The sequence below is a fragment of the Balaenoptera borealis genome, assembly GCF_965194805.1.
Source record: "Balaenoptera borealis genome assembly, chromosome: 16".
Taxonomy (NCBI): Eukaryota; Metazoa; Chordata; class Mammalia; order Artiodactyla; family Balaenopteridae; genus Balaenoptera; species Balaenoptera borealis.
Window position 1 is genome coordinate 65,410,325 of NC_138872.1, and position 20,969 is coordinate 65,431,293.

The window sequence follows — 20,969 nt, forward strand, 5'->3', positions numbered from 1 at the left end:
GCAGTTCTGTTACGGTTGCTAGCCTTGAGGTACAGGGCCAGCCACATTGTCCACGGAAGTCCTTGGACTCTGGCTCTCCCCAGTTTTCTGTTTTTTTACTTTGACTATAGTGCCATGTACCAGGCTTTTGTTTCCCTGAGGAACATTCCCACATTAATTTTCTCAATTAAAATGCTTCATCTTTTTGTGTTTTCTCTGGTTTCAAGAACTTGAAAGGAACAGGGTCAAGCTTCTCTGCACAAACACCAGTGTTGAAGGACAGAGAATTCAGCTTATACACAAATGGAATCTTAGTTCTCTAAGTTTCATCCTTTTCCCCATAAAGCCTCGATTGGAAATGCTCAAAACCCAGTTTAAATTTCAGCATGCAACCATAAATCAGCGTACAACGTTTTCCAGATTTTATTTTAAATAAATATAAAACCTTGAAAACCAAATATAGAAACCACAAGCCACTCACTAATTTAATTCTCTGGATTGTTGAGAGTCACTGTGGCCCCCTCTCCTGAAGACACACCTAGTTCTCTGCATGAATAGTTTAGGCTTTTCCCCATAGGGAACAGACCATCTGGAAAATGTCTTCCTTAACAGAATGTTTTTGTAGCTATGTGGAAGCATCCATCCTGAAGTGTAACAAGTTCCTCTCCAAAACGTAAGGCTCTTCTTTAAGTCCGGGACCATACGTTTCCAAAAAATTTCTCTCTCATATGTGCCTGTGCACACACATGCACACACATGCTAATGACGATGTAATAGTAGCTGTCATTCTTTGAGTACTTAGTGTGTAGCAGATCTGGTGTTAAGCACCTTCCATCCGTTTTCTCGTTTAATCCAAATGAAAACTTAATAAAGTAGAGACAGCTTTTTAATCTCCATTTTACAGAGAAGAAAACTCAAGCTGGGAGAGGTTGGTTGACTAACTCACGGAAGTTCAGCTCAACTGTATTTGAATCCTAGCTCTGCTATTACTAGCTGTGTAGTCTTGAGAAAGTTACTTAGCATCTCTGACCCCCAGTCTCCTCTGTGAACAAGGCCCTAAGATGGGGTCTGTGAGGGTCCGGTGAGCTGGGCACACCACACTGGGAGTGACACCCGTGGGCCCTCACTCATTGCCTTTGCTGCTGCTGTCCAAGATGATGTCAGAGGGAAAAGCCTTTGCCCCTAAGCCCTTTGCTACTCTGAGTCACCTCGGACATTGTACTGAGAGTAGTTTTGCAGAGCCGGGAGAAACCAGCTCTGCTTTCTGCAGAGCTGCTGAAATACTGAGTGGTGTTGGATACCGTCTAGATAATCAACTCCTCAAAGCCATGGGCTGACTCACGGCGCTCTGAGGAATAGTTGGGTTGGACTTAGAATGTGTACCAAATGTGTTTGACTGGGATCTGGGGATGCCTGGGGGAGTGTAGGGGGGATAACATGGTGCTGAAGAAAGAGTTATTTTGCGTCACCAGTTGGGGGAGAATAATGCCCAAGGCAGATGGAAGCCCCACGTGGCAGGAGGAATAAATAAGTCACAGCTCACACTGAGGGCGATGCTGATGTTAGCCTGAGGTGCTAGGTGTCAGGTGCTAGGAAGGGGCGGGGCACAGGGCAGCAAATCAGTACCAAAGGAATATAGATACGACGAAAATATCAAGAAGGTCAAGGAGTGACCTGTGAATGGAAAATAATTGGGGGACAAAAATCGTTAAATTAGTAAAATAAATGTGACCTCAAGCAGGAAAATGTGAAGGTTAGACTCCAGCACTGAGCGAATGGTAGAGATAAAAGAAACCATTCAAAGAATGAATCGTGGCAAGAGAGAAAGACTCTTGTTACATGGCCTTAGAAGACTCAAACTTTGACCTTGGTTTCGTTCTGAAGCTTGATTTTCCCCCCTGCATTTAGGAAGTCTAGCTTTATTTTTATTAAAAAAAAATGAAAGAACAGAGAGTTCTCCCGCGGGGTGTAATGCTGCCGTCTTTTTGTCTCTAACAGGGGGATTTCAGAGTGTCTGCCCCGGCTGACTTGCATGGTCCGAGGGATCGGGGACCCTCTGGTGTCGGTGTACGCCAGGGCTTACCTGTGCAGGGTAAGCTGCGTCCCTGCACTCGCGCCTGTGACCGTGTCCTGTCCCCTCTAATGTTCACGCTTCTCCCTCCCCGCCACCTCACCAGTCACTGGAAGAAGGACTTTATTAGCTGCTAATTTTAGAGCACAGCTTGTTCACAGAAAGCAGAGCTGTAGGATTCCTTTTAAAACTTAATTTCGAAGTAGACCCACTTACCAGTAACTCTAATTAGGGGGTGTTTAAGGTCATCTTCTTACAAATGAACTAAGTTTCAGAACTAATTGTTTCTCCCTTCTCGCTGGGAAGGAGGCTCCCACAGCCTTTCGGCTGATAGGTTGCTTTTCATTGACTCGAAACATGCTTTCCCTTTGTCTTTGAATTCGATTGTTTTATTAGTTTTTTGGTCTCCGTATTAAAGAGTTGGATTGGATTGCGAGTTGGTGAGGGCTGTCTGGGAGGGAGAGGTGCTCCTGGTGACGGCAGGCATCAGGGTCTGTGTCGCCTGGCCTTGGAGGGCTTCTCTGCTGGTGAGGATTGTAAATCACTCAGCCTTTCTCTCCTTTAAAGCACCGTGAAGCTCCTACTTAAAACTAGTAAGTTTTTCATTTATGAAAAATGCACCCTGTGGAGAGTTTACAGTCGTTTTTCTTCAACTCACATGGGGCCTTTGCCTCTGTCAGCTTTCCGTGGGAGTCCCCCTTGCTAGTTCCATTGGCATTGTTCACCTTTAGAGAGGGGTCATTGCCCCTGTTCTGTAGGGTCCTGATGAACCCCAGACTTCCTTGAGGACAAAGCTGCAGTTAGAGACCTCCCTCTCCCCTGCTAGTGATCATCAATACCAAGAAATCAGAAGGCGAGGACCGTAGCCTTTGATCTGCTTCTTTTATGTGACGTCTAACAAATGACAGAAGCCCTGTGGTCTCCAGTGTCACAAAGAAATCAAAGTCATTGCCCTCAGAGTGAGTAGCAGACATCCTTAGGAAGGATACTTTTTCTAGGTCCACTCCCTGATAAGGGAGAAAAGAAAAAAAGGAAGAAAGAAAAAGCTTTCCATTTAAGGGCACTTGCTCCCTCGTAGTAACCGAGGCCAAAGTATTTATGCATTGCCATCTGCTTGAAACTTGGCATGGATTTTTCATACAGGAATATCAGATATGTTTCCTAGAGCTTCAGCTTTGGAATATCGGGAGCTTGAACGCTCCAGCCGTGTCAGCGTTTGCTGAGGGCCTATTGTTTGCAAAATACTGCTGGATCCTGTGGTGGGATGTAAGGATACCATCACTTGTGTATTTGTGCTCTGCTGCCTGTCCCCTGGTAGGACACATCACATTCTTTGAACTCACCTTGACGTCAGTAATAGTAGAATAATAAAGATCTAGAATCTCGGTGTGTCTTATGACACACAGTTATTAAACAGAAATCAGAAAGTGGGTGGAAATACTCATTCCTTACAAACCTGTTCCAGTTTTAAAGTTTGAAGTAAGGTACACAACCTAGTGGAAGATGGTATTTGTTGCATATAACGTGCCTTTGCATGACAGATGCAACTTTAAAACTCAGTGGCAATGAGGAGAGATTACAGACCCAACCTAGGAAAGCTGGTGGTGAGATGCGCTGTATCCAAAATCATTTGTGTCAATTTAGGCAGAGCACTGATTCCCCTGGTTGGGTAGTTACTGAAAATCTTTTGATATAAAAGAAGGAGACAGTGTGCATTAGTAAGGATTCTTTCAATTGCAAGTGGCAAAACCCCAATTCATAGAAGCAAAAGGGGGGAAATTGTTGGCCTTTGTGTCTGAAGAGCCTGGGGTAGTGCATGCAGACCCAGGGCCCCCAAACCATGTCAAGAATTGTCTCCTCCCTCATTGCTCAGCTCTGCTCTCCTCTGTGTGACTTCACTCTGAGGCTTTCTTTTTCCATATGGTGGAAAGGCTTCCATCCTCTTGACTTAGGAACTCCAGTGGCAAGAGTGCCTTTTCCTCAGTGGTTCCAGCCAGAGTTTCAGGGCAGAAACTCACTGCACCACCTTGGGTCCCTTGTCCATAGATAGACCAGTCACTGTGGCCATGGGATGGGATATGCCTACTGACTGAGCCTGGGTCACGTGCCCACCCCTGCAGCTCAGGGTCGGCTGGGTCCGGCTCTGCCACAGACCTCCTGGTCTGAGAGGGAAGTTTGATTCCCCAAAGGCAAATCCACTTTACTGATTCCAGAAACAGAGGGAATGAACGCTAGGCAGGCAGAAACAGCAGATGGAAATCATGAGTAACTACCCTTGCTACTCTAGGTAGAAATCTTCTAGACCCAAGCAGATTTCCAAGCTGCTCATTTCGCTTTATGGGAAGAGATAAACAAAACACAAAGGCAGTGAGTAGGCAGGGCATGGGGGGACCCCAAAGCTGTTCATTAAAGGAAAGTATGATTACCTCCGAAGTCATGGCCCCTTCAATTCCTCTCCACCGCTTGTCCACTGGGCTTTTTTTTTTTTGCTGTCGCCTAACAGATAATTATTGCCTTTTCTACAGAATGATTAGTGGAAGGAAAGACAATAGAATCAGAACACAGTAGAAGTGGATCTGACATTTGTTGTTAGTATTTTTTTTTTAATCTCTGTGCCTGTCCTTGGAAGCATCCCCAACAGCCATAGAGCTGCCCTTGGAATTTACCGCCCCAGTGGATCTTGCATAATTATTCTCAAAGGAATTCTTTACAGACCTCTAAAAATCCTCGTTATCATGAATCTTCATGACCTCTGGGTAGGGGGGAGGTGAGTGGCAGAAATCTGTCCCCCTTGGAAGGAACCAGGTCCCAGAAAGCAACTCCCCTTGCAAAGTTGTTTTTGTGCTAAAGCAACAGTGTGGAATTGAGGTGTATTCGAGGAGCTCAGTTTAAGGAACATTATGATGCTTTGTTTTGTTTTAAGTACTTGCACTCCCTGCCGTAGCTGAGACCTTCAGTTTTCCATCCAACCCTAGGGCTCTGGCCACCTTCTCTATGATTAGCAAATTTTTTCAGCTGAAAATGTTACCATCTTTTTAAAACAATGAACGAAGGAACCAATGGATTACAGCATTGTTGGGCTTCATGCTTGTCTAATAAAAAACTGCTTAAAATACATCAAAATTTATGTCTGCTTCCATGACTGCCCAGCAAAGAATGAATCCATGTATTTTAACGATGCAACAGTGAAGTCCCAGCTGACTCTCTTACATACCAGAATCTTTTTGCTTCATTTAATAAGTACAGCCACATGTGTGTTTATCATTTTTTAGAGAGGAAGAGAATATCATATACACGATCTTGAGAGTACATTTCTCCTTAGTGCTGTATTGATTTGTTCCCTTGGTCATCTGTTCAGTCATACTTTCATTACCTTTGGGAAATTGCTAAGATGATCACTGCAAGTGTTGCCCTTTTTTCATTAAAAATAGCTTCTGTGGTTTTTCTTATAAAAGCAAGATATGCTTATTGAATAAGAAAACAGATAAGCAAAAAGAATAAAAGTTAACTTTCTGGACCTCTCTGCCTATATCTATCTATATGTATATTTTTAATTTACAAAAATGACATCACACTGTATATGTTATTTACAACCTGATTTTCCATGGTCAAGGTAATTTCATTTTGATTGGCTATAGGTGGGCATGGAAGTGGCTCCACATCTCAAAGAAAGCCTAAATAAGAACTTCTTTGACTTCCTCCTCACATTCAAACAGGTAAGAGTACACTCTCAATCAGAGCAGCTAATTGATGTAATAGCTACATGATCACAAATTCATAAAACCCAGTTGGTTTTCCAAGTCGAGATTGCCTTAAAGTTCTTTGAATGTGTAAACCCTATAAAATTACACTCGAGTCTGTTACACACAATTAAAATGTGCTGATTGTACTGAACAAGCAGAGAGGATTAATATGCATGTGTTAATAGGAAACGTCTCCCATTGATCAGCCTTTCTTCTTAGCATCTGGTGGCTCCATTTTTATCAGGTTACTTCTCTGCACAGCACACATTCCCAGAGCAGCTCGGCCTGGTGACATGGGAAACTTTGTGTGTTTTTTCTAGTTTAAAAAAACCCTGAGAAACCAGGCTAGTTCTCTCGGGGCCGTCCAAATGCTTGCAGCAATGCGCAGTCTGTGAGTTCCATGCTCTTCGTTTATTATGTGACTTCCCCTTCTTTTGAGTGTTTATTTGGTCTCCTGTAGATTCACGGCGATACGGTCCAGAACCAGCTGGTGCTCCAGGGAGTGGAGCTTCCATCCTACCTCCCCTTGTACTCGCCTGCCATGGACTGGATCTTCCAGTGCATTTCCTACCATGCCCCCGAGGTAACTGCCAGGTGGCTTCAGTGTGAAGCTCACCACCAAGGAGGGCTCCTCTCTTCTGTGTCGTAACAACCCCTACACCTGTGTGCCCAGTGACATAATCAGGGCCCTTTCATAACGGCTCACTGTTGTGACTGGTTCTGCACTCAGCACTTTTCCTGCCTTGCCTTGTTTACCAACTCTGGGAGGGGGATGTGGGGGCCCAGAGAGGCCAAATACCTACATAAGGTCACACAGCTAGAAAGTGGCGGTGACTGGATGCAAACCCATTGAGTCCGACTCCAGGGCCAGCAGGCTTCATTGCCTCTTCACTAACCTTCATGCACTCCTTTTGGGTTGATAATAAGTTAATAAAGTCGTAAAGCAGATAACATTTTCTCCATTTTATGGAAGGAAAGTGAAACTCAGATACGTAATTGCTCTTATAAATTCTTTTTTCTTTTCTGTTTTGTCTAATTGAAGCATTGTCAGGGATTAAAGTGAAGTCAGAATCATAGCAGAAATACTCTTTTTCTTCCCTAAGACTGAGAAGCAATTTCAGTGGAACACCAGTTCAGATTGTCGTAATAACTGTGATAGATGAAGCTTCTGTTGTCTTCTCGTTGATGGTTGAGAATTTATTCTTTGTGAGGGAAAGAGACTTTGCTACAAAACAAGGATATTTGGAGTAAAGCAAAATTCAAATCCACCTGTCTTTTCCCTGTATCTGCAAACACATATTGACAGCTGTTAAGAAAAAAAAGATACGACTTTGACTAAGCAATCCACTTTTTAAAATATACAGTAGAAATAACTTGATGAGTGCATACACACACACACATACACATGTGTAGCTGCGTTCACGCTAGTGAAACAGTGGAGACAACCATCAGAAGGGGATTGGTTAAATTATGGTCTGTGTACTCAGTGGAATGTTACGGGGCCATTTAAGATGATGGAGACCCACGATGGAGTACACACTGATGTAAGGGGTGCTCAAGTGAAAAAAGGAAGTTACACCTGTTACTGTGTGTGTCCTAAGTGGTAGTGTGGCCTGGTGTTCAAGTGTGGGCCCTGAAGTCGGGGTGCCTAAATCTGAATCTCAGCTCTGTTGCTTACAGCTTTCGGACTAAAGCAGAGGTCAAGTCACTTGTCCCTAATCACTCAGCTTTCTTCTTTATCTGTGAAATGGGAGCAGTAATAATTCCTGTTTTCAAGTCTACTGCAGGGATCAAACAAGACAGTCCATTTACAGTGCTTCGTGGAGAGCCCCACACACAGCGCTTGAATGTTTGTTGTGTCATTGGGATTGCAAACGTGATTTTCATATCTGCACAAGAGAATTGGGAGAGAGATATGACAAAATATTGCTGGAGGGCAAGATTTTGGATCGTCTTAACTTATTTTTCTTGCCCTGTTTTTTAACTTTTCAGCAAGTATAATGTCTTGCATATATTTAAAATTTTTCCAAATCCTAAAGCATGAGGAGAAAAATAGGGACATCTCATATTTCAGGTGAATTTTTTACCATTGAGTAAATTGATTTTAAATCAAGCCAGTTTAACAGAAGATTCTTTGAAAACCTGCCGGCCATTCCCTGTGATCTTTAGTGTAGTCTCAGCAACCACACGCTGGCCCAGGCTCCTGGGAAGAGGTATCATGAACTTGACCAGTTCAGCTGAATGACTGGAACCTATGAGCAAGACCGAATCATTTGAAAATGAGAACACTTATTTTTTTCTCCTTACTTTAATGAGAAGCAAAATTGGATTAAAAACAAAAAGGACATGTCATAAGGCATTCTTCCTTTTAAGTGCCAGTAATCTCAAAGGATGGCAGAAGCTGGGAGTAGAGCTTTCCTGGGGAGTCAAACTCTAGGAAATCATTATTGCACTAGGAGAAGTGATTAAAAAAATTAGGTCACCTGAATAATAATAAACTCTGATTCTTGGGGCATTTAAATAAGGAACTTGCAGTGTCTCATAAAAAAAGTCATTTTCAAAATGTGGAAGAATTAATGTCAGTGTGGAGGGTGGTGAAGATGTGTGTGGCAATATGATACCTAAAAGCTCTTTGACAGTGGCTGGGATGTGTCCACCGGGGAGTTGGAGCTGTGTGTGTCTGTAAGAGGCCACGCCTCCAGAATATAGGAGTTTGTCTGCAGCAGCTGGCAATACACATGACAGGTAGGTGAGAGAGAGGAAGGCAGAACTATCTAGATGAGAGAAGGGAGAAATGCCTTCAGCTGCAAATATCTGACATACGAAATTTCAGATCGAAATTGAAATATCAAATCCCTTCCCCCCAAAAAATCAAGGAATGATTATTCAAAAAGGCTTTTTTGTTGTCATTTAAAGACAGGATTTTTTCCCCTTATACAATTAAAATTAGAGTAAGTAAAAAACATTCATGCCCCCAATTTTAGGCACATTCTGCAGAGAAAAAAGCAACCGTTTCATAAAACCTGCTTTGGGGCAATGAAAACGAATCCCTTGATAAGCTTCTCATCATTTTCAGCAGCTTTTTATCTTGTCTGGTATGGAATCCCATGATCACTTGCTAAGCTGTGTGATGCAGGTTGTCACCGTTGAAGGAGGGAAGAGGAAGGTGGTAGAGGCTGGGGCAGGTAGTCGGGCAGACCTGGGTTCAAACTGTGGCTGTGTTGCCTTGGGCTGCTTTACCTCTTTGTGTTTCAGTATTACTAGCTGTAAAATGGGGCCAATAATAGAACCTTCCTCGAAGGGCTCTTACGAGATGACTGATAGTGCGCGTCAAGCGCATGGCCAAGAGCTGGTGCGTGGTAGGCAGCAGGCAGATGGGGGTGGTTACCATGGTTGTCTTTGACCTTAACAGCAGATGGGGGCCTGGACTGACTTGAAGGCCAGGAGATGAGCAGAGGGGCAGTAAGGAGGGGTTGAGGGACGGGACCTGTATAGACGGACAAGTAAGAGGCATAATAAGGAGACAAGCGTTACTGGAGAAGAGTGAGGAACGAGGCTGACCGGGAGTGGCTCAGGCAGAGGCTGTTGAACATCATGTCGTGGAGACCAGGCAGCGCTTGAAGATTTTTGATCAGGGGGATAATTTGAAAAAAGTGGTGCTTGAAGATCAAACTGGCAGAAGCATATGAGATGGATTAGAGGAGAACTATTTGGTAGCCATGGAAAAAACAAGAGGCAGAAGGGATGGGAGAGTACATATTCATTGGAAAGAATTTGGAAAAGACAGAGAGGTTAAGAGGAGAAAAGGAGCCACCTAAAATTCTGTCATGAATAACTGGTCACTGTTAACGTTTTGGTGCATTTTCTTTTTAATATTTCTCTCTCCACTTTCATTCTTGCTCTGTAATTGTGTTTTGTAGATGAGAAATATTTCCTGCGTGATTTCATGATGCTTTTCCCTCACTTAACATTATAACAAATACCTACTGTTAGGAAAATCGTGTGACCTTTCAGGAGGAGTTGAGAAGGCAGTGCTGGTTGACTGTGAAGAATGGAGCAGGGAGACAGGGCAGAGATGCTGCTAGGCTTTGAGCCCTTAACCACCTCTTTCTGAGGCTCCCTCTGCCATGCGCCCCACAGGCACCCCTCGTTTTGTTGTGCTGTGCTTTATGAGCACTTTGCAAATAGTGCATTTTCATAAATTGAAGGTTTGTGGCAACCCTGCGTCGAGCAAGTCTATTGGTGCCATTTTTCTAACAGCATTTTGCTCACTTTGTGCCTCTGTGTCACATTTTGGTAATTCTTGGCAATATTTCAAACTTTTTCATTATTATTTGTTATGGTGACCTGTGATCAGTGATCTTTGATGTTACTATTGCAAAAAAAAGTACGACTCACTGAAGGCTCAGATGATGGTTAGCATTTTTTAGCAATAAAATATTTTTAAATTAAGGTACGTACATTTTTTTAGACATAATGCCATTGCACATATGATAGACTACAGTATAGTGTAAACATAACTTTTATTTGCACTGAGAAACCAAAATATTCGTGTGACTTGCTTTTTTGAAATATTCACTTTATTGCAGTGGTCTGGAGCAGAACCTGCAATATCTCTGAGGTCTGCCTGTATTAGTTACTTTACTTGGGCTATCTTAATTCACTCTCAGAGCTTCCCCAAGCTAGGTGTTGCTGTTATCCCCATTTTACAGATGAGGTACCTGAGGCTTACAAACTTCTTACAGTCACACAATTAGAAAGAAGTCATGTAGCCATTTTGGCAGTGACTGAAACCAACAGATTTGTTCCCTTGACTGCTTTAGACTCTTTCTTTCTAGGTATCTCCTGTTAACTGCTACATTTTAAGGTGGGACTTGAACAGATTGACCCATGGGACTGCTACTCCAATGGTCATACTATAAGTTGCCCTTTAAACATTCTAATATATGATTAGGCTAGTAATGCAAATCTAAAACTAGTCTTGGTCAATGATAAATCCCTCTCAAGCATACAGGTGTGTTATTTTCATTCTTTTGAATTAGGGAAAAATCCCTAGAGAAAGATAAATAATAGGAAAAATCAAAAATTTCTCATTTTACTACCTGGGGTATAAAATTTCTTTTTATTCACACTGAAATATTTTATTTCTTTGAGACTTGAGCCACATTAACTCTGGATTGGAGGAAAGGTATTAGCTTTTAAGATTAGTTTATGATTTTGCCTGCTATTTTACATGTTTGTTTCATCTAGAAAAATAAGGAAAATGTGATATGTGTATCATTTAGTTCACTTTTTTTATGGAGCAATAATTGTAAATGCTGATTGGAAGGCTATTTAGTAAAAGTATAAGTACATATCTTCTGAGCACTCCGGGCTGCATATGAGTTAATCTCAGTTTAGGAAACAGAAATGTGTTATTGACCCAACTTCTTTTTTCTTTTCCTATACTTTTGAAGTGGGTAGATAACCCTAATCTGGAGATAACCTTAAAAATCCAGTAGTTAAATGTGATGGTGGCTATACAAATCCAAATATGTTAATGAAATGTCACAAAGATATACCCTTTCCCCCACAAAAGAAAAGGTGCATGAAAAACCTGGTGAAATAGTCTAGCTAATTATATTATACCAATGTCAGTTTCCTGATTTTGACAATGCACTATAGTTATGTAAGGTGTTACCACTTGGGGAAGCTGGGTGGTGGTACCCAGCACCTATACTATTTCTGCAATTTCTCATGAGGCTATAATTGGTTAAAAATAAAACATTTTAAAAACTTCATCAATTTGGAGCAGTTTGAAAAATAGTTACATACATGATGTGGATTCCTCAGGCATTAAAAAGAATGAGGTAGATTTGTGTGTACTAACATGGGAGGAGGGAGGCCCATGCTAGATTCTTGAGTAAAAAAGGCAAATTGTAGCTCAGTATGTATAAAGCTATCCATTTTTGTAAAACAGAACAAAAGTCTTCTACAACAAAAGCTACGTATTCGTAGGGCATAGACAAAGGCCTAGAAGGATAAACAGCAAATGTTGACACTGGTGATCCCTAGGAAGTGGGAGTTGGGAGGGAGGGCACTCATAATTTACTTGATACATGACAATATTATTTGACCTTCTGTCCATAAGCATTTCTTATTTTTATAATTTTTATAAAAAACAAATATATAAACAAACGAAATGTAGGGGCCTAATGAATCTTCGAAGTTCTGATGTGTCTGTGAACATATATTCGGAGCTGCAAGTTTTTCAATGGTTTATCTCAGCCAGTAGGCTTTTTTCAATCTCAGTCTGCTTTGAACTGTTGTTCATCTTGTTCTTGTCAAAGATAATCAATCCTGTCACTTCTCAGAAAAAAAAATTAATAACCTCTAACAGACCTTCCTGGGATTTATATAGCATTTGCCTCCTGGACACTTAAGGGTAATGACAATGAGCCCTTTTTTTTTTTTTTTGAGTTATATTCTTGGATGCATTTTTAATGCATTCATCTCCTGTGAAAAGAGAACTTTTAAAGCATTTGTCTTGTCTTAATGGCCAGAACACTTTGTCCATATGTTAGCATTTGCCCTATTTCGTCTTTTCAGAAGTGGTGGGCCAAGATAGCTCATTCATTTGTGCATGTGTGTGCACATGTGCACTTGCATGTGTGTGTATGAAAGAGAGAATAAGCATCCAAGGTCATGGATTTCTGTCTGATTTCCTCACTGCTATTCCCAGTGCCTAAAATAGTGGCTAGTACATTAAAGTTGCTTCACAGGCAGGTGTCGAGTGAGTGATTATTCGTGCATGTTAAGGAGTATCAATGTGATCATTATAAGAATATCTCTTTCCCAGTCTTCCCAGAAACCACTTTGATATTGGTCTTCATGAATGACTTTTCAAACATTAAATCCCCATGAATGGGTTAGGGAAGCCATTTGTGACACTGTCAATTTTATCATCAATTGGGATGCTGGCTGCAAACACCTAACTGGCCCTTCAAAAATAATTCAGTGTGTTCTGTTGAATAACAGGTGAAGGCTCTGTGCCAGGCAGGTTCTGTTCTTCTCTCTGCTCTGCCATCCCCAGATAGCAGCAAAGTGGCTGTAGCCATTCCACACATCATGTCCAGACATGGCAGCATCCGAAGGCGGAAAGATGGGGAGTCTTCGGTTCCTCTTTAAGAACAACTTTGGGAATTCCCTGGCAGTCCAGTGGATGAGACTCGGCGCTTTCACTGCTGAGGGCCTGGGTTCGATCCCTGGTCAAGGAACTAGGATCCCACGGGCCGTGCAGTGTGGCCCAAAAAAAAAAAAAAAAGGAAACTTTTCCTCTAAGCCCCCATCTAAGTAGCAAGAAATGGGTCATGTGCCCTGTCTAAACTCACCACTGGCAAGGGGAATGGGACCACCGTGATTGGCTTGGGCCTGTATTACTTCGCTTAGTATGTTTGGGCTGCTCTAAGAAAACATCACAAACTGGGTGACTTATGAACAAAAGAAATTTATTTCTAATGGTTCTGGAGGCTGGGAAGTCCAGGATCAAGATGCTGGCAGATAACAGTGTCTGGTGAGGGCCTACTTCCTTGTTCATTGACAGCTGTCTTCATGCTGTGTCCTCACATGGCAGAAGGGACAAGGGAGCTTTCTTGGGCCACTTTTATAAGAGTACTAATTCCATTCATAAGGGCTCCACCCTTAAGACCTAATCACCTCCAAAAGACTCCACCTTCTAACACCATCAACTTGGGAATTAGGTGGCTATTCAGACCTTAGCAGGCTTCCATAATAGACTGGGTAGCTTAAACAACAGAAATTTATTTTCTCAAAGTTTTGGAGGCTGGAAAGTTCAAGATCAAGTTGCCTGCAAGGTTGGTGTCTGGTGAGGCCTTTCTCCTTGGCTTGCAGTCCACTGTCTTCTCACTGTGTCCTCTCCTGGTCTTCTCATCGGTGCATGTGTGTCCCTAGTCTCTCTTCCTCTTCTTATAAGGACACCAGTCCTGTTGGATTAGGGCCGCACTCTTATGACCTCACTTAACATTAATTAACTCCTTAAAAGCGCCATCTCCAAACACAGTCACGCTGGGGGTTAGAGCTTCAGCATATGAATTTGGACAGGATGTAATTCACTCCGTAACAGGACCCAACCTGATTTTTGTTGGCAGAGACAGAAATCTGAATAAAATCAGGGTTCTGGGGTTAGGGGTACTGACAGTATCTCCACACGCAACAATCACCTTAATTATTCAGGCAACACCCAGGATACAGAGGGACACAGCTGGAAAGGGTAGAATTTCACTAAAGAAGACTCATTTTATCTTTTGCCTTCCGGACCAGACTTAGGTACAAATCTCATTTCTACCCCTTAGTAGGAAGTGGCTTAACCTAGCTTGAGTTTTGGCTTCCTCGTCTGTAAAGTGGTGATAATTGACATGGGCCTCAAAGGCCATTGTGAAGAGTACATGGGAAAAGGTATGTAAAGCGCTTAGCCCAGTGCCCAGTGCTGTGTGCCTGGTGAGTGCTCAGTGTGGATGCTGCTGTTATCAGCTCTTTTGTCTTGGGATTGACCTTGCCTGTGCCATTCAAAACCTTCCTCAAACCACTGCCCTATTGGATACTTCTTCCATTGATTTTTTTAAAAAATAGGAGCTCTTTTAAAGATACGTAATTGTCTTAAGATAGCTCTAAAGCCATTAACAGTATCCCAATGAGTAAAACATTTACTTCCTTTCGGGGAAAATAATGTCCTTCAAAATGCATGGAGAGGAAGTATAGCGAAGAGCATGGCCCTTGATGCCCGACTGCCCAGGTCACATCCAGCCCGCCGTAACTAGCCGTGTCACCTTGGCCCAAGCACATCACTGTTCAGTGGCTTGGTTTCTCATCTGTGAAATGGGAGAATAGAGAGCCTGCCTCATGGTGGTTGTGAGAGGTGACATCATGAGTGCCATGTGCTTCTCACCGTGACTGGCCAGCACCAAGTACTGGCCCAGTGTTTGTTATTTGTTTTACTGAGAATTTCACAGACACCTCGTGAAATGGGGAGGAACAAGGGGGGTCTAGAGGAGGTGAGGAGTAAAGCAATTTTCATTCTTGGTGCCCTAGAGCATAGGAGGTACCACTCTCATCATCCTGCAGTAATCTGTAGGTGGGATGGTACCACCAGTATCATCTACCTAAGGATGAGGAAAAGTAGTTGGTGAGACTGGATTTGAACCCAAGTGTGCCTGAGGCCAGGGCCCCAGCTCTTATCCATTATACTAAATGCCACAAGAGTGAGCTTGTTTTCTCCTCCATCCTCCCCATCCCTGCCAGGCACTGAGATAGAAATGGGCATGTGGCTGTATTTATTTTAGAGTATTGCTTTGGAAATCTGTTCATGAGAAGTGTTGCTTTAGATCCTCCAACTTGATGGTTTTTATTATTTTTTTAATTAGGCTCTGCTAACCGAAATGATGGAGAGATGTAAGAAACTAGGAAACAAGTAAGTATTTTGAAATTCATAAAGCCTGTGTTTGAAAATGGAGTTGGTTGCTTTTTTTTGAGGTTGGCATGCTTGCATGGGCAAGAGGGCCAACAGAGAAGCAGGATAGCATGGAGGTCAGGAATGCTGGAGTCCAGTTGCCTGGCTTCAGATCTTGGCTCCACTCTTTCTTAGCTTTCTGACCTTGGGTCATTTACTTTGACCCCTCTGTGCCTCCATCTCCTCATCTTTAAAATGGGTATAATAATAGTTCTTTCCCTGTGGGGCTGTGATAAGTGATTAGGTCAGGATAAAATCGATTCCTGTCTACCAGGCATAAGAGGTTTCTCCTCTGATCTCCTTTTGGTGGCAGATGTGTGAGCAGCCTGGCGTGGGTTTTGTTCACCACTGTGTCCCTAGGTCCTAGAACAGTGCTTTTCATAAGAGATGTGGATATATATTTGCAGCTTGGATCAATATTCTTACTTAATATTTAGTTTTATTTGTACACTGAAGGCTCAGTTTTCTTCTGTTTAAATGGATTTGATTACTTTCTTATTTACCTGTCCATCCATTGATCCATCTACCCATTCACTCATCCATCCACCCATCCATCCATTCTTCCAGTCAGTTGAATATTAAGTTCTGAATATGCATAAAACACCGAGTTAGTCTCTAGAGGTTGCCTTTTTACTCCAGTCGTCTTATTTTTCCACCCTTAACCATTAAAGGGCTGTCAGTCATCTTTCCCAACAACATATGTCCTAAAATGAAAGCGACTTTCATTAAGGGGAAGCTCTGCTGACGTGGGGCATGTGTGTCTTTCAGTGCCTTGCTGTTGAATTCCGTAATGTCAGCTTTCCGGGCCGAGTTCATCGCCACAAGGTCCATGGATTTCATTGGCATGATTAAAGAGTGCGATGAGTCTGGTTTCCCCAAGGTAGGCTCTTGACTTAATGCTTAGCGGAGAACAAATAGGCAGTGTTTGCCCAGTAGCTCCCCAGGGAGAGAGAGTTCGGAGTCAGGGGCAGCTCCAGCCAACAGGAAAACAAGCGAAGGCTCTGCTTCTGAAGAGTATGATGGAGAATGAGTTAGCGACTGGGGTTGTGAGACACATGTAATTGCCGCGAGTCAGGCCTCCTTGAGTCCTAAATCTGTCAAATTAGCTCACTATGAAATATTTAGGAAGAACTTTGGTCTTACATCCTTAAAACTATATCTTCACTCATTATTTATGAAAAGCTTTGTCCAGGAGAATATTATGGCCCACAGATTGGACCAGTACACAGAGCCAGCTCTCTGTTTTGAGATTCTCAGTCTAACTTGCACAGGTCTGTGGTAGAACTTCAGAAAATGGTCGTTGGAAGATTAACCTCAAGACAGGCCAGGTATTACAGCCTTTTCCTTTATTGTCTCAAGTTACACTGATTGTACATCTCCAGGATCGTAATGGTTTGCTATATTTCTCAGCATCTTCTTTTTCGCTCACTGGGGTTAAACTTGGCCTTGGCTGATCCTCCTGAGAGTGATCGACTTCAGATTCTCAATGAAGCTTGGAAAGTTATCACTAAATTGAAGAATCCTCAGGTGGGTGACCATTTAGACCTTGTATTGACTGCTTTTTGTCCAAGTTATGCAGTATACTCTTTCTTTTAAAAAATTTCTCTTTCAACTAATCATCCTTATTTTTTTTTAAAGAAATCTACTTTTAATTGTATTATTTGTTCATCTGTAATGGAGAACTTATAGCTTTAAAGATGTATTTCTTTGATTTTTGTATCCCTATCATGTCTTATTCTTGAGGCCTTAAGATGCATCAAAAGTGTAAAATTATAAATACTTGAAACCTTAAAAGACCTGTAGCTTTGCAAAGAGCATTTGAAGTACAGCAGTCTGTAGCACAGTTGACCTTTGAACAGCATGGGTTTGAGCTGTGCAGATCCACTTATACATGGATTTTTTTCAATAGTAAATACTATACAACCTATGGTTGGTTGAATCCACAGAAGTGGAATCACAAATACAGAGGAATCGTGGATACAGAGGGCTGACTATACGTTATATGCGGATTTTTGACTGCGTGGAGGATCAGTGCCCCTAACCCCTGCGTTTTTTAAGGGTCAAGTTGTATTTGGATTTGAAAAAACCAATTTATTGAGATATTCCTAAATTGAAGATCAGTAGTCAAGCCAGTGATTAGCAAAAGGGAATTCCAGTTTCCTTCCCTTGAATGGACAGCTGAAGCCTCTTTCTCCCCATACTTCTGACACAGGAAGTCTTGGGAAGATGGACCAACTGATGTTAGTTGCTGTAATGCATGTAGTGCTGGTCATCGTGTCGTAGGTTTGGGTTTTATGCCTCACTGTCCTTTTAGGCAGCGTGCCAGCAGTTTATGTGGCTGCCACTAGGGAAATGCTATTGGCTGTCTTTGTGGCCAAACTTCACCACACCCTGCACTGTTCCTCCTACTAGCAGCATGTCCTTGTTCATTTAGTTTGTTGTAACAGAATATGATAGATCATGTGGCTTATGTACAATAGAAATTCATTTCTCACATTTCTGGAGGCTGGAAGTACAAGATCAGGTGGCCAGCATGGTTGGGTTCTGGTGAGGACCCTCTTCTAGTTTGCAGACTGCCAGCTTCTCCTCCTCACATCACAGAAAGAGGGAAAGAGACCTCTCTAGGGTCCCTTTTATAAGGGCACTAATTCCAATCAGGGGGCTCCACCCTCATGACCTAAACCACTGCCAAAGGCCTCACCTCCTAATACCATCACATCAGGGGCTAGGATTTCAACATATGCGTTTTGGGGGGGTACAAACATTCAGACCATAACACAGAGAATAAGTGAATATGTGGCATTTGATTTGATCATTTATTGAGAAGGAAATATTAAAGTGAGCCCAGTTATAAACCCCTTGCTAATCACCACATTTATGATAGTGTATTAAGAACAGTATAATTTAGAAAAATTAGAAACTTTTTTACAAAATCGTATATCTATCTTAAGTTCAGCAAAATTCTCACTAAACTCTAGCTGTTGAAATTCTCTATTTAACTTAACTCTGACTGGCTAATGAAAACAGCTTATTTAGGATATTTAAGTCAAAAACCTCTGGGCCTCTGGTGCCTGTACTTCAGTGCTTCAAAGCAACCTTGCATCAAAAGCTCGTAATAACAGTTTTCTCCAGTCTTCAACTTCACACTCTCCTCGTTAAGTCCACCTTAGCATTCCTGTTGGACTTTAGAATGTCCCTGGCTTTTCTTGTGTGAATGAGATAACCGTTTTCTCCCCTCCCCATTTCTTCTTTCTTTTCCTTGAAGTGTTGGAACAGAAAAGGTATACTTGCAGACTCTGTTTTTCCTTGACAATTTTTTCCCCTGTGCATATTTTCTGGGGCAGACAGCCTTACCAGGTTGGTCATTGCCATTTCTGTAGCCATCTCATTGTCTCTCCTACTTGAATCTAACACATCCTTTCTTACCTAAAACCTTTGTGCTTTCTTAACCTTTTTACAACTTATATACATCACCCCTCTCTAGGATAAACGGTTTGTTTTCAAAGGCAGGAGGCCTGGTTTTTCTCAGAACATTCAAAAGTCACATCGTAATCACTACTTGAATTTTCAGCCAGATCTGTGGTCATTGTCTCCACTGAGGTGTGATGAGGTCTCCCCACTGTTATCTCCACTGCCCTTTGGTTTTTCCCATTCTCCAGGCATGGCAGAGCTTCCCAGATTTCTGTCTTGGCCCAAGCAGCAATTCTGGAATGACAGTCTAATTAGTTTCAGGCAACTTATGTTTTCTCACGTCACCTCTCAGGGTAAAATCTATCAGTGGGCCAGAGTTTTCTGTACATGAACCACTCTTGAAATCCCCATCACTTAGCAACTCTTAGTTTTCAAAGCCCTTGAAGGGATTTGTACACGATGAGCTTTTGCCATAAGGTCAATCGTGGCATTCTTATGGTAAAGACATTTTTACTTTTTCTTTGTAGGACTACATTAATTGTGCCGAAGTGTGGGTAGAGTACACCTGCAAACATTTCACGGTATGTGTGCTGTGGTATTGTTTTTGAAAGAATTACTGTATATTTTTTTCATGTTCATAATTGTGAATAAGTCTAGCTTAGACATTTAGGTATTTTATGATGGTAATTATTCTTAATTTATGAAAATTGCATCCTTTATGGTATAGTGTGATGGAGCATTAATACGTGACCTATAACAAAAGTGTTCCACACTCACGTGTAAGTTTGGGAAATGCTGCATTATACAAAGTTAAGCAGGTTTTTTCACCATAATACACCGTAGATCCTTATTGTTAAAGTATATTGGGACTTTCCATGGGAGTCTAGTCAGCAGCGTTTTCCAAACATATTTGATTTGCATGTAATTTAATTTTTTTCTAAGCAAACAAAGATACTTCTTTTTTTTTTTAATTTTTTTAAAATTAATTAATTTATTTATGGCTGTGTTAGGTCTTCATTTCTGTGCGAGGGCTTTCTCTAGTTGTGGCAAGCGGGGGCCACTCTTCATCGAGGTGCGCGGACCTCTCACTGTCGCGGCCTCTCGTTGCGGAGCACAGGCTCCAGACGTGCAGGCTCAGCAGTTGTGGCTCACGGGCCCAGCTGCTCCGTGGCATGTGGGATCTTCCCAGACCAGGGCTCGAACCCGTGTCCCCTGCAGTGGCAGGCAGACTCTCAACCACTGCGCCACCAGGGAAGCCCCAAAGATACTTCTTTTCCTAGGCCCAAACTAGAACCCCAGTTTGGGAAATACTGGTCTTGTCAATGAGCAGAGACTTTTTTTTTGAGCAGAGACTTTAGAAGCGGGTAGAAGTGGTTTCAAATCCTGTTGCCAGGTGTTTATTTTAATCAACTTAAAAAAAATCGAAGTTTAGCCTACGTGAAGAAAAGCATATGTATCGTAAGTTTGCTGTATAATGAATCTTCACAAAATACACCCATGTAATCATGGTCCAGATCAAGAGACAGGAAGTAACTCCCCACCCCACCCTGAAGCCCCCCATACTCTCCTCCCAGTCACAGCCTTGGAAGTTGAAGGTAGGCACCATCTGGTCTCTAACTCCAGAAATGGGTTTTGCCTCGTTTTGAGCATTATGTAAATGTTGGTCTGTTAATTTTCTTTCTTTTGTCCAATTTTTGTTGTATTATGGAAACTTCAAACATATGATCTCCCTTGTACTTATCACCCAGAAATGATCAACTTATGACAGGTCTTGTTTCGTGTCCTTACCTTTTCTCCCCACCCTTGGATTATTTTGAGGCACAGCTCAATCACCGTGTTTCAGCTGTCAGTATCTCTGCACATATCTCTAAAATAGAATTCACTTTTCTGAAACAAAATCTCAATACATTATTGTAACTAATAAAATTAATAATGTTTTAATACCATTAAAAATTGATAAATTTTCAGATTTCCCCAATTGTCTCATAAGTTTTTTACAGTTTATTTGTTCAATCAGGATTAAAATAGGGTCTATACGTTGTAAAAACTTTAGAGTTCTTTTAATCTGTAAGTTCCCTCTCTCTTCCCCTCTCTTTCTCTCCCTCCCTCCCTGTTCCCTTCCCTTTTTTTTTTTCTATTATTTATTTGTTGAAGAAATTGGGTCCTTTGTCCTGTAGAGTTTCCCAGTCTCGATTGGCCAGATGTATGCCTGTGGTGGTGATTAAACATGCTCTTCTGCCTCCAGTATTTCCTATAAATT

The 20,969-nt window shown here is 42.0% G+C and overlaps 1 protein-coding gene across 4 annotated transcripts in view; it reads left to right on the forward strand.

The window, feature by feature from the left end:
- Positions 1-20,969, forward strand: part of VPS35L (VPS35 endosomal protein sorting factor like) — a 120,052-nt gene that overhangs the window by 41,527 nt on the left and 57,556 nt on the right. For all 4 annotated transcript variants that reach the window (XR_014236094.1, XM_082362426.1, XM_082362424.1 and 1 more), the window contains exons 11-18: positions 605-652; positions 1,978-2,071; positions 5,689-5,766; positions 6,254-6,376; positions 15,213-15,259; positions 16,067-16,178; positions 16,709-16,825; positions 19,237-19,290. Coding sequence is in view for 3 of the 4 variants with exons in the window: in XM_082362426.1 (XP_082218552.1) it covers positions 605-652; positions 1,978-2,071; positions 5,689-5,766; positions 6,254-6,376; positions 15,213-15,259; positions 16,067-16,178; positions 16,709-16,825; positions 19,237-19,290 (673 nt within the window). In the remaining variant the exon portion in view is untranslated. The remainder of the gene's footprint in view (positions 1-604; positions 653-1,977; positions 2,072-5,688; positions 5,767-6,253; positions 6,377-15,212; positions 15,260-16,066; positions 16,179-16,708; positions 16,826-19,236; positions 19,291-20,969) is intronic.